The sequence below is a fragment of the Monodon monoceros genome, unplaced genomic scaffold (assembly GCF_005190385.1).
Source record: "Monodon monoceros isolate NGI ecotype Baffin Bay Population unplaced genomic scaffold, NGI_Narwhal_1 Super_Scaffold_20, whole genome shotgun sequence".
NCBI classification, from domain to species: Eukaryota; Metazoa; Chordata; class Mammalia; order Artiodactyla; family Monodontidae; genus Monodon; species Monodon monoceros.
Genome location: NW_021703777.1, coordinates 34983476 through 34997224, shown reverse-complemented (window position 1 = coordinate 34997224; position 13749 = coordinate 34983476). Strand labels below are relative to the sequence as shown.

The 13749-nt window shown below is 39.5% G+C and overlaps 1 protein-coding gene across 3 annotated transcripts in view; it reads left to right on the top strand.

The window, feature by feature from the left end:
- Positions 1-9550, top strand: part of KLHL2 (kelch like family member 2) — a 126027-nt gene extending 116477 nt beyond the window's left edge. For 2 of the 3 annotated variants that reach the window (XM_029235705.1, XM_029235706.1), the window contains exons 10-15: positions 1638-1835; positions 2208-2309; positions 3482-3610; positions 4245-4385; positions 6883-7026; positions 8432-9545. In XM_029235705.1, the coding sequence (XP_029091538.1) occupies positions 1638-1835; positions 2208-2309; positions 3482-3610; positions 4245-4385; positions 6883-7026; positions 8432-8460 (743 nt within the window). In that variant the 3' untranslated portion in view covers positions 8461-9545. Of the gene's footprint in view, positions 1-1637; positions 1836-2207; positions 2310-3481; positions 3611-4244; positions 4386-6882; positions 7027-8431 lie in introns of all 3 variants that reach the window. The other variant, XM_029235707.1, reaches the window with a different exon arrangement.
- Positions 9551-13749: the final 4199 nt, after the last annotated feature.

Genomic DNA, 13749 nt, shown 5'->3' with positions numbered 1-13749 from the left:
TGGGCAGAACTAGAGTGCTCCAGACAGAAAAGGAACCCCTGTATACTCCTCCCAAGGGGCTTCCCACCCAAAACATGCATTTCTGTGGTGTGTGCACCAAAAATGTCCACTGGATCTGGACCCTCCCCCATGGTGTGAATGCTGACAGTGGGCTCTGAGGTTTGATAAGGCCATACCCCAGGCCCTCCAAGCTGTCTCCATGCAGGTAGACAGAGTCCTCTTCCTGGGCCCGTCTGCCCAAGACTCAGCATCTAGCCGCTGTGCATACTAGCATCCCTGCCCATCATGCATTTCAGACTGGGAAGCGTGGTGAGGTTACAGCTATCAGCTCTGCTCTGATTGCTAGTAAACCAGCACCCACACACTCCTTGAGAGCAGAGACCAGGCCCCTCTGAGACAGGCTGGGACCTGGGACTTGGGACCCTTTACTGCAGTGCTTGCACCTGGACAAACATCTCCTTGAGCAACAGAATACAAAGGAACTCTAAGGGACTAAAAATAACTGTGCACACGTGTAGTCAGGGTAATTATGAATAATAAGGCCAAAACCCAGCTGCCACTTCTGAAGTGCTAGGAGCAAAAGCAGGGTACTGGGCATGATCCCTGCACCCACCACCACCAAGGGGTGGGCAGACCACTTAAGCCACGCCGCCAGCCCGAGCCACCTATGTGCCCCCACTCTCACCCCATTTAAGGAAACAGCTCCCCTCTCTTCAGGGAGCAAGAAAGGGAACCTGTTACTTGTTTTTGCTCCCTCATGCTAAGCACAAGTCCCAATAAAGCCTTGCCTGAATTCCTCATCTGGCCTCTTATCAATTTCTGTTGCTTAAAGAGTCCAAGAACCCAGGTCTGTAACACCTCCAGTCCCTCTATCTGTCCTGGCAGACTTCGTAGCAGGCAGAGGGGCTCCCCAGGGTGAGGTCCTGCCTGTGTGGACCTTCCCTCCTTCACAGATCCCTCCCAGGGGTGCCAGTCCTGTTCTGAATGCCTTTTTCCCCCAATCCTGCTGGGTTACGTGGAGATCTTTCTTGCAGCTTTGGTTGTAAAAGAGATCTTCTGCCAGTTTCCAGTTGGTTTTCTGTGAGAATTGTTCCATATGTAGATGTATGTTTGATGCGTTTGTGGGTGAGGTGAGCTCCATGTCCTCCTACTCTGCCATCTTGATCCTCCCTTGTTATATTGCATTTAGTTGTCATGTTTTCTTAGTCTCTTCTGATCTGTGACAGTTCCGTAGTCTTTCCTTATCTTTCATGCCCTTGATTCTTTTGAAGAGCACTTGGTCTGGTATTTTTGAGTAGAAGGTCCAAAATTGAAAGCCATGGGAGATGTATACAGGTTCAAGTAGTTGGAAAATATTGGCTCATTGTTTACGTCTGTAAGTAAGTCTTTGAAGAAGCCAAGAGTCAAAATAGTACCTCAGCCCATGCCATTGCATTTTTCAGTAGTAGTAAGGAGCACAGTCTACTCATTCTATATTCTCGCTAATGAATAGCGTTTCTTAGGACCTATTCAGCCAGGCTTCTCCTGAGGGGGACTTCTGTTCTGACAACAGCTGTAGACTGTTTGGAATGCAGTCTTTAGATGTTGGTAGCGGTTGGGTTGCACATGCATCATTAACTGCTGTATTTCTTTTTCAGGGATGGTCTACATGGCTGGACTCGTTTTTGCTGTCGGTGGCTTTAATGGCTCCTTAAGGGTCCGCACTGTGGATTCCTATGACCCCGTGAAAGATCAGTGGACCAGTGTTGCTAACATGCGAGACCGGAGAAGCACCCTGGGGGCTGCTGTGTTGAACGGACTGTTATATGCCGTAGGAGGCTTTGACGGGAGTACAGGCAATTTTCTTTTATCTTTCCTTCATTGCTGTTAGAATTAACATAGCGATCACATTTATGGAACAAGGCCTAGCAAAATTAGGAGGCATTTGAATGTTTTAACAGGTATTGTGAAGATAAGTTTAAAATTTCCATCCAGAATTCCTTTAAATGATGTTAAGAGTGCTCAGTATGTAAATTTTCTTTCTCATGCTTCAGTGTCAGTCATCTTCCCAAGTTTAAAAAGCCAGTAAATGTCAGTAGCTTGTGTAGGAGCTCGCTCTTCCTCTTCGACACATAATTGGATTTTGGCCCACTTTAATGCAGCTGAAGTATTTACCCTACTAATACATATAAGGAACCTGAGGTGCAGTGCGTTGTGCTTTATTACAGGGCTGTCCTCGGTGGAGGCTTACAACATCAAGTCTAACGAGTGGTTCCACGTGGCCCCCATGAACACGAGGAGGAGCAGCGTGGGTGTTGCCGTAGTTGGAGGTGGGTCGGCTTCCCGGTGGTTGTGAGTGGTTCTTCCTGTAACCCGGACTCTGGTTTTCTAAATGGGCAACCAAAGGGCCATTTAAAAGGGAAATAGTGGCTACTGGAAAACGCTAGTTATCCCTTTTTAAAATAAGGCATGCCTGCCCTCTGGTCCCCCTCCCTCTCTCTCTGTCCCCCTCCTTCTCCCTCTCTCTGTGTCACCTGTGTAATATTACTAACTGACTTTAATACAGTCATCTGGGGAACAAACCAGATGGCATGGTATGAAATTTTACATCTGGAGAAGGGCTGTTTAACATTTAAGGGATGGGTTGCTACAGTTATTTATTTATATCCTACTTTGTCCCCCAAAAGAGTTTAATTAGTATGATTTTTTTTTTTTACTTGGTTGGGCGAATTTGTGGGTTCCCACCCCCTCCCCATGGTGGGTATAATCCTCTGCACCAACTTTTCTTTTACCAGCTTTACTGAGATAGAATTCACATACCATACAATTCATGCATTTAAAGTATACAATCCAGTGTGCATCTGTCATAACAATTCATTTTAGAACATTTTTATTACCCCCCAAAGCAGTCCTACTCCCCTTGGCTATCATCCCCATCCTCCCAGCCCTCAGCAAACACTATCTACTTTTCTGTCTCTCTATAGATTTTCCACTTACAGACATTTCATATTAATGAAATCATACATTGCAATATGTGGTCCTTTGTGACTGGCTTCTTTGACTTGGCATAATGTTCAAGTCTGTTCATGCTGTAGCATTTTACCAGTACTTCATTTCTTTTTATTGCCAAATAATATTCCATTGTATACTGGTACTGACTCTTGATTCAGCTTTTTTTTCAATTTACTAAGATAACTTTGATATTTAATTTGGTTTTCCAGGATGTTCACTTACCAAATAGTGTTTATCCAAAGGTATACTGAGTGTACTTTCTTGTTCTATCAGTCAGATTATTGATGAAAGTGTTAAATTAATATCATATATATTCTGCAGATCTTAATAATATGATTTGGTAAGTCCACCTATCACCATTAGGCAAGATTTTAAATAGTTCCTAATACTTTAAAGGTAAACTCTGCTACCAAGGAGGAAAATATATTATTTCCTGACTTGAAAAAATAGCTTTTTATGAATTTGGCTTTCTCTGTGATTCCATGTTTAGGTCTGCTTTATGCTGTCGGGGGTTATGATGGAGCTTCACGTCAGTGTCTCAGCACAGTAGAATGCTACAGCGCCACAGCAAACGAGTGGACCTATATAGCAGAAATGAGTACCAGACGGAGTGGAGCAGGTGAATAGGAACCTCATTTAGTAATTGAAGCATGGAAATGATGGAAAAGAATTAAACAAGTGAAATGATGGCATCTCTTTATATTATCAGAAAATATATGCTGATTCTAGTGACACTTAAAATGTCTTTTGCATTATGCAGGTAGAGTTGGTAGGTAGCTGCACTTAAATTTCACTTTGTAAAATTTCTAAAGTGTTATATTAAAGGCTTCTGTTTTGTTTAATTATTTATATTGTTTGGCATTACTTTTAGGTTTTTGTTTTTAGTGCTTATTGGAGAACTTGCTTAATAGTCAACTCCATATCCATTGCTTACAGATTTTATGCTCTAATATTGGTTTGCTTTTATCACGAAAGTTGTTTTCAAAAGATTCGTGTAAAGGACTTCCCTCTCTGTGTTTCACCTCCGTATTATTTTTATTGTATTTGACATGCTTTTTTAGAACAATAGTTCTGAGATTCTCATTTGTAATTCTATTTGTTTCTACTTCTTAGGCTGTATGCTTTAATATTGACTTTTAATATGAATAATCATTTCAGAAGTTTTATTTACAAGTCATTTGAAGAAACCCTAGTATATTATAAATTTCTTGTCCCTTTTACTCTACTATTGTTTGGTTCTTTGTGTTTTACAGGTGTTGGTGTGCTAAACAACTTATTGTATGCTGTCGGGGGTCATGATGGCCCTTTAGTACGAAAAAGTGTTGAAGTGTATGATCCCGCCACCAACACATGGAGACAGGTTGCAGATATGAACATGTGTAGAAGAAATGCAGGTATCTATCTAGTTTATGATTACAAAATTTATACTGAATTGTATTCAGAGTATCACTGTGTATTTCCATTGTTCTTTTACTGATCTGAGTTCCCTAATAGACTTGCTCTTTAAAGGCAGAAACTTTTGTAATAATCCTATATAGTGAATGCCTAGTATAGTGTCTGGACATAACAGGTTGATGTGATCCTTCTGTTAACTTATAATATCTGTCAAAGTTTACTTTTTGGTGATGAATGTAGAGACTTAATTAGAGGAAGAACCCTCTTTATTTGATACTTGAATTCATTCATTCTTACCACAGACATTTTTGAGTGTCTACCTGTATCACATTCTGGAGCCCAGTTCTCAGGGAATTTAGTCTAGTTGAGTAAATATTTATACCAGATAAAAAAGCTAGTTGTTTATCTGAATCTGGAGGGGAAGCCTGAAGAAGCAACCTCAATTTAATACAGTTCAGGGTTTCTAGAAAATGGAAAAGCTAAAATAACAACAACAATAATTTTAAGAAAGCTGAGGTCTTCAAGATCTCTTTAAGTAGGTACAGAACTACCTACTTAAAAAGAAGATCTGTAGAAGGGAAATAGAAATGGAAAATAGATTCAGGGTACCTGGGTAGTGTTTTTGGGAAATTCTCATTTTTTTAAAAATGCCATTGTCTTCATGCCAGTTCCCATAATCCAAAATAAGTTCCTGATGATTCTCAAACTCACTGTATACCACTGGATGATGTTGCAAGATGCACCCTCCATCCCCCCAGAAATGTTCTTCTTAATTTCTCTTTAATTTAAATGTGATCACTAAGGGAGATAAGTATATGGGACTGCAAGAACTTGCTCAACAGAGCAAAATATAAAATTAATTTACTTGACCTTTTACCTCATCCAACTGGTACAACTGGTACTTGGTGAAGTACTAAAACTCTCTCAGCTATGGATAGTCCAGAACTATTAATAGTAAGACCCACAAATCTGGGGCCCAGCACATATGAAGTTAGAAAAGCATACGTGCATGTGCTTCCTGGATTAGGAAATTCATTTGCAATTTGAACTTTTGTTATTATTTTCCTAAAGATTATTCTAATCTTATTTTTTCTCTACCCTTGTTTTATTGTTTTCAAATCAAAATTAGCTCATTTCTTCTAGCCAGAAGAATAAGGAGATACTTTGTGTATGTAGAGCTATTGTCATCCTGCTCTTGCTTTTCAGGTATTTGAACTACTTTAAAATGATATGAGTTTGCTTCCTGTCGAGAGACTATCATAGTAGCACAACAGAGTTTGAGTAAAGGGGATCCACTCCATTTGCACAGAAGATACTATTGCTTTTAAATGCTGTGTAGAGATTTGGGCTCATTATTTTGTTACATTAAAAATCTACAAGCACCTATTAATTGTGTTAGCGAAACTGTCTGTAAAGAGACCAGTGTGCGGGCAGCACCCTTCTGGATGTTTTGATGCCCTGTAGTACCAGTTCATAAAAGCTCTGAATCGTGTTTAAAATTATTAAATATGCTTTTAAAAAATAAATTGAAATAAAGAGCTTTTAAAATGTGTTTATCTTTTCACTCAGCAGTTTTCTTTGTAAACATTTATATTAAGAAAATTATTGCACAAGTATGCAAAATGTGCAAGAGATCCTTGTTCATTGTAACATTATTGATAAGAGCAAAAAAGCTGAAAATAACTTAAAATCCATCAGTAAAAGACAAATTATGGTATTATCATACATGGAATACTATGCAGCCATTAAAAATTATGTAGATCTGTATTTATTAACTTGGGGAAATGTCCAAGGTATATATTGTTTGGTGGGAGTGAGTAAAAAGTAGCATGTGTAGTATGAGCTACTTTGGGGTTAAAAAAAGGAGTGTCTGAGTATATACATGTAGAAAAGAGCCAGAATTTCGATGATCAGGATTCTAAGCGGTATAGGATTAGTGGTGGACTTTTTTTCTTTATACTTTTCTAGATGTTTTGAATTTTGCAAAAATCCAAAAAAAATTTTATTCTCATAATAATTAAATAAATAATACTGTTTTCCCTTTTAAAGGAGATAAAATAGTTGACCAGTCAGTATAATAATTAAAATTCAGAATCATTTTTACTTTCTACTAATATATATATTTATTTTTCCTTTTTCCTTAGGATTTCCTTAGAAGCTGACTTTGGGAGAGTTCTTTGACCTTTAATTTTCTATTGTTTTTAACAAAATGGGAATTAAAATAGCTTCTAACCTGTAAAGTAAGGTTATTGTGAAGGTTAAATGAAATAATGCATATATAAAGCATCTACTGCATAAGTAACATGAGTAGGAGCTTACAGTTAGTATTAGATTCTCAGATATAAAGGAATTCTTTTCGGGTTCCCCCATCTTCTCTCCTTGCCTCTTTCCAGGAAGTACGTGTCTCTGGATCACCTCACCAGACACGTTCAGGGATACTTATATTCATCCAAATTTTTAAAATAATTGTTTTCTCTCTGTGTACTTTTTTTAAAGGAGTTTGTGCAGTTAACGGTCTGTTATATGTAGTTGGAGGGGATGATGGTTCCTGTAACTTGGCATCAGTAGAATATTATAACCCAACAACTGATAAATGGACAGTTGTGTCATCTTGTATGAGCACAGGGAGAAGTTACGCAGGTAATAATTGTTCAGTTTTCTTATAGTCTTCTATTATAATACGAAAGGATTACATCATTATGATTTTTACATTAAGAATGTTTTTCTCGGGGCTTCCCTGGTGGCACAGTGGTTGAGAGTCCGCCTGCCGATGCAGGGGACACAGGTTTGTGCCCCGGTCTGGGAAGATCCCACATGCCGCGGAGCGGCTGGGCCCGTGAGCCATGGCCGCTGAGCCTGTGCGTCCGGAGCCTGTGCTCCGTAACGGGAGAGGCCACAACAGTGAGAGGCCCGCGTACCGCAAAAAAAAAAATGTTTTTCTCCTATATAAGAAGGAAGTCTTTTCTCAAAGTATATCTTATTTCTTATTCTCAAAATAATTAATATCAGATATGTATATTCTGAAATAAAGCACTAGTATCCTTTTGTCATTCTGTAGCCACTTGTATTCAAAATTACAAATCTTTCCAGTGTGGCATCATAAAATTTAATATGGCTACATCTGTATGCAGTGTCATGGAATTCACAATGTAGCAAGGCTTTAATTACTCAAATATCCAAAAGATATGAGCCCTATAACATCTCCCCTGGCAGGGCTCCATGTGATACTATTACAGTGAGGCTACAGAGTAATTTTCTTACTTAAGCACAGCACTGATTGAATTATAAAATATCAGTTTGGTCCATTCTCTTCGTAAGAGAAATGGTAATACTCTTTAATAAATATAATGATGAGTCTTTAAAAGTATATGTTGCATGTAGTTTATTCTGATGATATTTATATTGCTTTAAATATTAGAATGTTTCAGTAACATTCTAATATAGATTTAACAGTGGGGAAAAAAGAAATTTATACTAATTAACCATCACTGTTACTTGTCATCTAAAACAACACCTAATAGAACTATTGATATATAGAGTAGGATCCCAGGATAGCATTCCTCAAAATTACGTGAAATTTTTTAAAATGGCTTTATTGAGATATATCTGACATAGAATAAATAGCATATATTTAAAGTGTACAGTTTTATTAGTTTTGACATATGTATATAACCACAAAACCACCACAATCAAGGTAATGAAAATATTCATCACTCTTAAAAGTCTGTTTGTGCCCCTTTGAGTATTAAGTGGATCTTAGTATTTCTTGAGTAAAATTATTTTCCCTTAATTGTAACTGTGAAGAGCAAAAGACGAGCTCTGGATTAAATAGTCTTAGGTAGTTTTGGTCCCTAATTTTTAAACAAAGATTTCATTGTCATTTAGATTAAAATGATAGTAATACTAAAGTTTCTAAGAAAGAGATTTTGAAACATCATGATCTGTTCAGTCCCTCTTAAGTAATAATATAAAAACTTCAGTATTTTCTCAGAGATACAGAATGCTTCCTGTGACTTCTGTTTTATTTCTTCGTTTCTTTGTTCAGGGGTCACAGTTATTGATAAACCATTATGAGCCTGAAGGACATTTTCAGCACATTTACACATGAGAAGAAGCAGACTTCAACAAGTACTTCTGAAGTGACTGAGAGTCTAGCACTTCTCCACTTGTAGCTGCACTTTAAGTCTCCGCAGAAGATAAGATCATCTGCCTTTATAGGCCTCAGATATTGAAGATTATTTTTGGTAGATGCACCGTGTAAGCTTTTCTGCAGTGAGCAGCAGCTGACTGAATTTTAATAAGAAACTTGGACTGCAGTATTATTCTGTAGTCTTTGGACAATAGTTGCTTTCACAAAGACTAGTTACCAATCTTGAATGACTGGATTATTTTGTGAAGGGGGATAAATATGTGTTCTTGTAAAATTAAGTTTCATCTTTATTCCTTCTCCTGAAAATCTGTATACACAGGAACTGAAAATCTTTGAACAGGTATTAAACTCTGTGTAAGTATACAAACTAGTTGAGGGATAAAACTGTTTGCTTTTATAAAATATGTTTGATTACATGAGTATAATAAATTGTGTGCATATAAATGTGTGTCTATTTGCTTTCCTTTAAATATGTTTGAAAAGATGTTTGAAACTTGATTATACTATTTATAATTGGCACAGTACTTTGAATTATGCCAGTACTACATTGTAAAACAGAGTTGTATTTTTTGATATTTAACAATGCTTAACACTTTAAAATGCCACTTCTGAGGAATGAACTGGTGTAACACACTTGAATACATGTGTGATGCCAAACTTTTTAAAATAAAATATAAATTATGCTTATTTATTATTTTCTTTGGTTTAATCTTGGTCATGTTTTGGTGTGTATTTCAAATTTTTTTCTTAACAGTTTGGCATGAACATTACTGCAGGTTTTTGATGAATATAATGAATGTATGGAATTCAACTGAATTTGCATGGTCTTAAGAATTTTTTCTGTGCGTATAAATTTAGCTGCTATTAACAGAAAAGACAACTTTCTGTGAGTAGCCATCTGTGTTGATCAGATAGAATTTTTCTGAGATCTTCAATTAATCTTACTTTAAAAATGACCAAAATATGTCTTTCTTGAATTAACTTTGAATAAAAGTTTGTATATTATTTGATTCACATTGTCCTTGATTTTTATCTATTTAGTTTGCTACTAAGAAAGTTGCCTGTTCACTTTTTGTATTCTTTTATAAAATTTGCATTTTCTAACTTCATAAATCAATATTTAAAATTTGTTGCCAAAGAAACCTACAAGGCAAGTCTGTTAAGTTCAACAACTGAAGTCATGGAAAACTGTTCTACAAGAAAAAGCTACCTTAATAATCAAGGAAAAAGTCTCACAAGGATTGGTGAAATTTAAAGTTTTATACTCTTCTGTCCCTAATATGGGCAGGGCACAAGATAAAGATAAAACAGATAGCACTGGACCAAAAAGAAAGTCAAAGAAAAAATGCCTACTTTAAAACAACTGAGAAATAAATTGTGGTTTTGATACCAAATAAAAGGAATTGAGGAAATGGGCATGGGGGAGTTGGGTGGACAGCTGAGGTGCTGGGACAGGAGGAGGAGGAGATGGAAGGGGGCGATGGGGTATAGTGGCTGTTTCTCAGAAATTTAAAAGGTAGGCATGAGCTCTTGCCAGAACAGTCAATAATCAAGAGGAAAGAATTATACCTGTGATAAAATTTGTTTAGTTAATATAGAGTGTTCACATTTAAACATAGAACCACATTTATTACCAACTTAGTTGAATTTTCCGTTGTAAGTGGAAATATGAAGACTTTAATCAGAAAAAGAAAAAGCCTGTGTTCACCTTATGAAAACATGAATTTCTGTATTAGTGTGGCTCCAAGCACATCCATTGTCAACAAACATGTTGAGGATCTAATGAACTTGGAGCAATGCTAGCTGCTTCTGACAGTGGCACCAAGAAAAGTGTGTCATTACGTTTCCTGATCACTTCCAAACACTAATTTTCCATGAAACGCTCCATGAATCTGTCAATTAAAGATTTATCTAAAAATCTTTAAAGCTTTTCTTAAAATATAATCTATTAGGGTGACAGTCTTAAAAAACTTAGCATGTCAGATACGTCTTTGTCTTTTCTTTCTTTGAAGCTTTAATAGCTATACCATAAAACTGTTTGCCAAGGTTTGTCAGTAGCTAGATTCATAACTCCATGATTTCAGAGAATTTGAATGTACTCCCCCCACACCCCCGCCAGCCTTTGTCTCTCCAATTTGAAACATCTTGTTTTGTTTTGTTTAGGCTTATAAAAATGTTCCTGGCTTGTTCAGATTATTGTACAAAAAAGAGAGGTCAGAAGTCTTAGAAATCCTGCCAAGGGAACCACCAGGTGTGAGCAGAGTTCAAGGTTATATCCATGAAAATGCATTGTAAAGCAACTCTGCTGCTTGCTTTGCTTGGCTCTACACCTTGTTGACTGAAAGCAGTGATGACTGGGGTTGAGGTGAATGGTGTGTATACTTTCAGTTCCCCTCCCATCCCTTATGGACTCTGGCATATGATTCCTGGTTTTTATTATCATCCCTTATAGACAGCATGAGGACCCATGTATTTATAATGTCAGCTGTTGATGAGTTATGAGACAGGGTAGCATAATATTACATAGTGATGTAATGGGTTAGCCCAGCGGTCCCCAACCTTTTTGGCACCAGGGACCGGTTTCGTGGAAGAAAATTTTTCCACAGAATGGTGGTGGGGGTAGGGGGATGGTTTCAGGATGATTGAAGCTCATTATATTTATTGTGCACTTTATTTCTATTATTATTACATTGTAAATATATAATGAAATAATTATACAACTTAAAATAATTCAGAATCAGTGGGAGCCCTGAGCTTGTTTTCACTTGCCACTCACTGATAAGATTTTGATATGAGTCTGCAAGCAATTGATTTATTATGGTCTCTGTGCAGTCAAACCTCTCTGCTAATGATAATCTGTATTTGCAGCTGCTCCCCAGTGCTGGCATCACTGCCTCAGCTCCACCTCAGATCATCAGGCATTGGATTCTCGTAGGGAGCACACAACCTAGATCCCTTGCATGCACAGTTCACAGTAGGGTTCGCGCTTCTATAACAATCTGATGCCGATGCTGATCTGACAGGAGGAGGAGCTCAGGAGGTAATGTGAGCGATGGGGAGTGGCTGTAAATACAGATGAAGATTTGTACGCTGGCTGCTGGCGGGCTGCTCACCTCCTGCTGTGCAGCCCGGTTCCTAACAGGCCACGGACCAGTACTGGCCCGGGGGTTGGGGACCCCTGGATTAGCCTGCCTCTTGTTTCAGTTTGGTCTTGAGCAAATTGTGTCCTACTGGCTTTTACGGCCGCCGTGTCTCATTTTGGAGAGGAGGCTACATGGGAAAGTTGAATCACACTTTGAATCAAGTTTCTGGCATTTTAACCCTGGCTTCACGACTCTAAGGAAAAAAGCAGTGTGTGATGTATTGCAGAGCCCATGGGCATAGGAATCAGACGGCTCTCAGTTTGCATCCCCCTCTGTCAGTTGCTAGCTGTCACCACTTTAAACACATTTCTTAACCTCTGACATTTTGTCTTCTCTAAAATGGCAACAGTAGTGTCTATGTCACTTACAAGGTTATTGCGGAGTTTGAAAGAAATGGTGTATATTAGTGGGTTTGACATACAGAAGACCCTCAATAAATTATCACTACTGTTGCAGTTCTCTGAACCTCCCATTTCTTCATTGTAAGGAAATAAGTGAGTTGAGCTTATTTCTGTAATTTTGGAGCCATCTCTGTATTTCCTTTCAGCTCTGAATCTCCAAGATTTAAAATAATAATTTGACCCCTTCACATACATACATCTGCTCCAATATAAAAGATATATATCGCTACTGTGGTAGGATTTTAAGTCAGATAATAACCAACATAGTATTACTGAGCATTTCCTGTATTTCAGATACTGTGCAAAGGGCTTTGCATACATAATCACATTTATTGTCATAACAAACATTATTATAATACCCATTTTACAGAAGTACTAGATAAAATTTTGAGAAATAAGTTATCTAAGAGCACACTGCTAATGAGTGACAACCTGGTAGGTCTGACCCCATAGCGCATGCTCTTAACACTCCTTGACAGAAGGTGGCACGTTTGGGCAAAGGGAAACTTGGGCTGCGGTGCTGTCACACCCACAACCTCTAGGGGGGCGCCTAGAGCTAGGCCGGCCAATCAAAGGAATCCTAAATTGGGGTGAGGGGCTGGGATGCATCAACCAGTCACTGGACTCAGGCTGCCCCCTGGAAAGGGACTTGTGCCATGGGAAAGTGGCTCTTTTTGCCAACATTCAGTAGCTGAAGACCTGCTTTAGTCCTGAAGGGGGCACCTAGGTGGTGCAGCACAGCATCCACCCCAGGACACCATAGACCTCCTAAAGACAGGGCTCTGAACACTCAAGGGACAGATCCCGTTTCTTTTCATTTGATGTGATTTTTCTGTCATGATACTTTACAAAGAACGTGGGTGTCAAACACATGGGACAGTTAGATGAATGGGTAGAGGTCACTGGACCTAACAAGAGACACATCCCTCAAGAAGGGGCTTCCTAAAGCAGATGGTACCTGACCCCTTATTTCAGGCAGGAGAGCCAGTCCGATCACAGCCATGAGAAGCGACATTATCCCGTTTGTACAAAGTCCTGCATAGAAAGTGCCTTCAACTAGACCGCGTGTTGCCCTTGTGCAAGTTTTAAAAGGCTCTCTTAAGCGAAAGCTTAAATTCGTGGATGACCCCCATCCGTGCACACTCCTGCACCCCTGCAGGGGCGGAAGGCGGTCAAGCCTGGCTGCAAGTGTGAGCCCCGTGCGGGTCCGCGGCGGCGGTCTCCCCGCGGGCAGGGCCAACTGCCGCGTCCAGTCTCTCCTAAACCTCCCGCACCCTCGGCTTCCCGTCCGCAAACGGGAATGGCGCTGCATTTGAAGTTCCCCATCTCCCACGTAAACGTAAACGTAAACGTAAACGTGGGAGTTATCAAGGGGCGCTGGGGAAGAGAAAGAGATGGTCTAAACTCGGGGTGCACCAGCGAAAGCTGCGACCTGTGAACCCAGCGCGGCGAAAACACTTCACAGCCCGCAGAATCGCTGTCCCCCCCGACCGCTCAGGCGCCTGGGAGCGGGTCCGAGGTTGATACGCGACCCCTCACTGTCTCACCTCCGCCCCACCTACCTGGCTGTGCGCTCCCGCCCCCAGGCTCCGCGGCGCCGCTACTGGTCTGACGCCCAGCTCTCACGATCCTCACTCCATCCGCTCAGCCAATGGCCGCGGCACCAGTG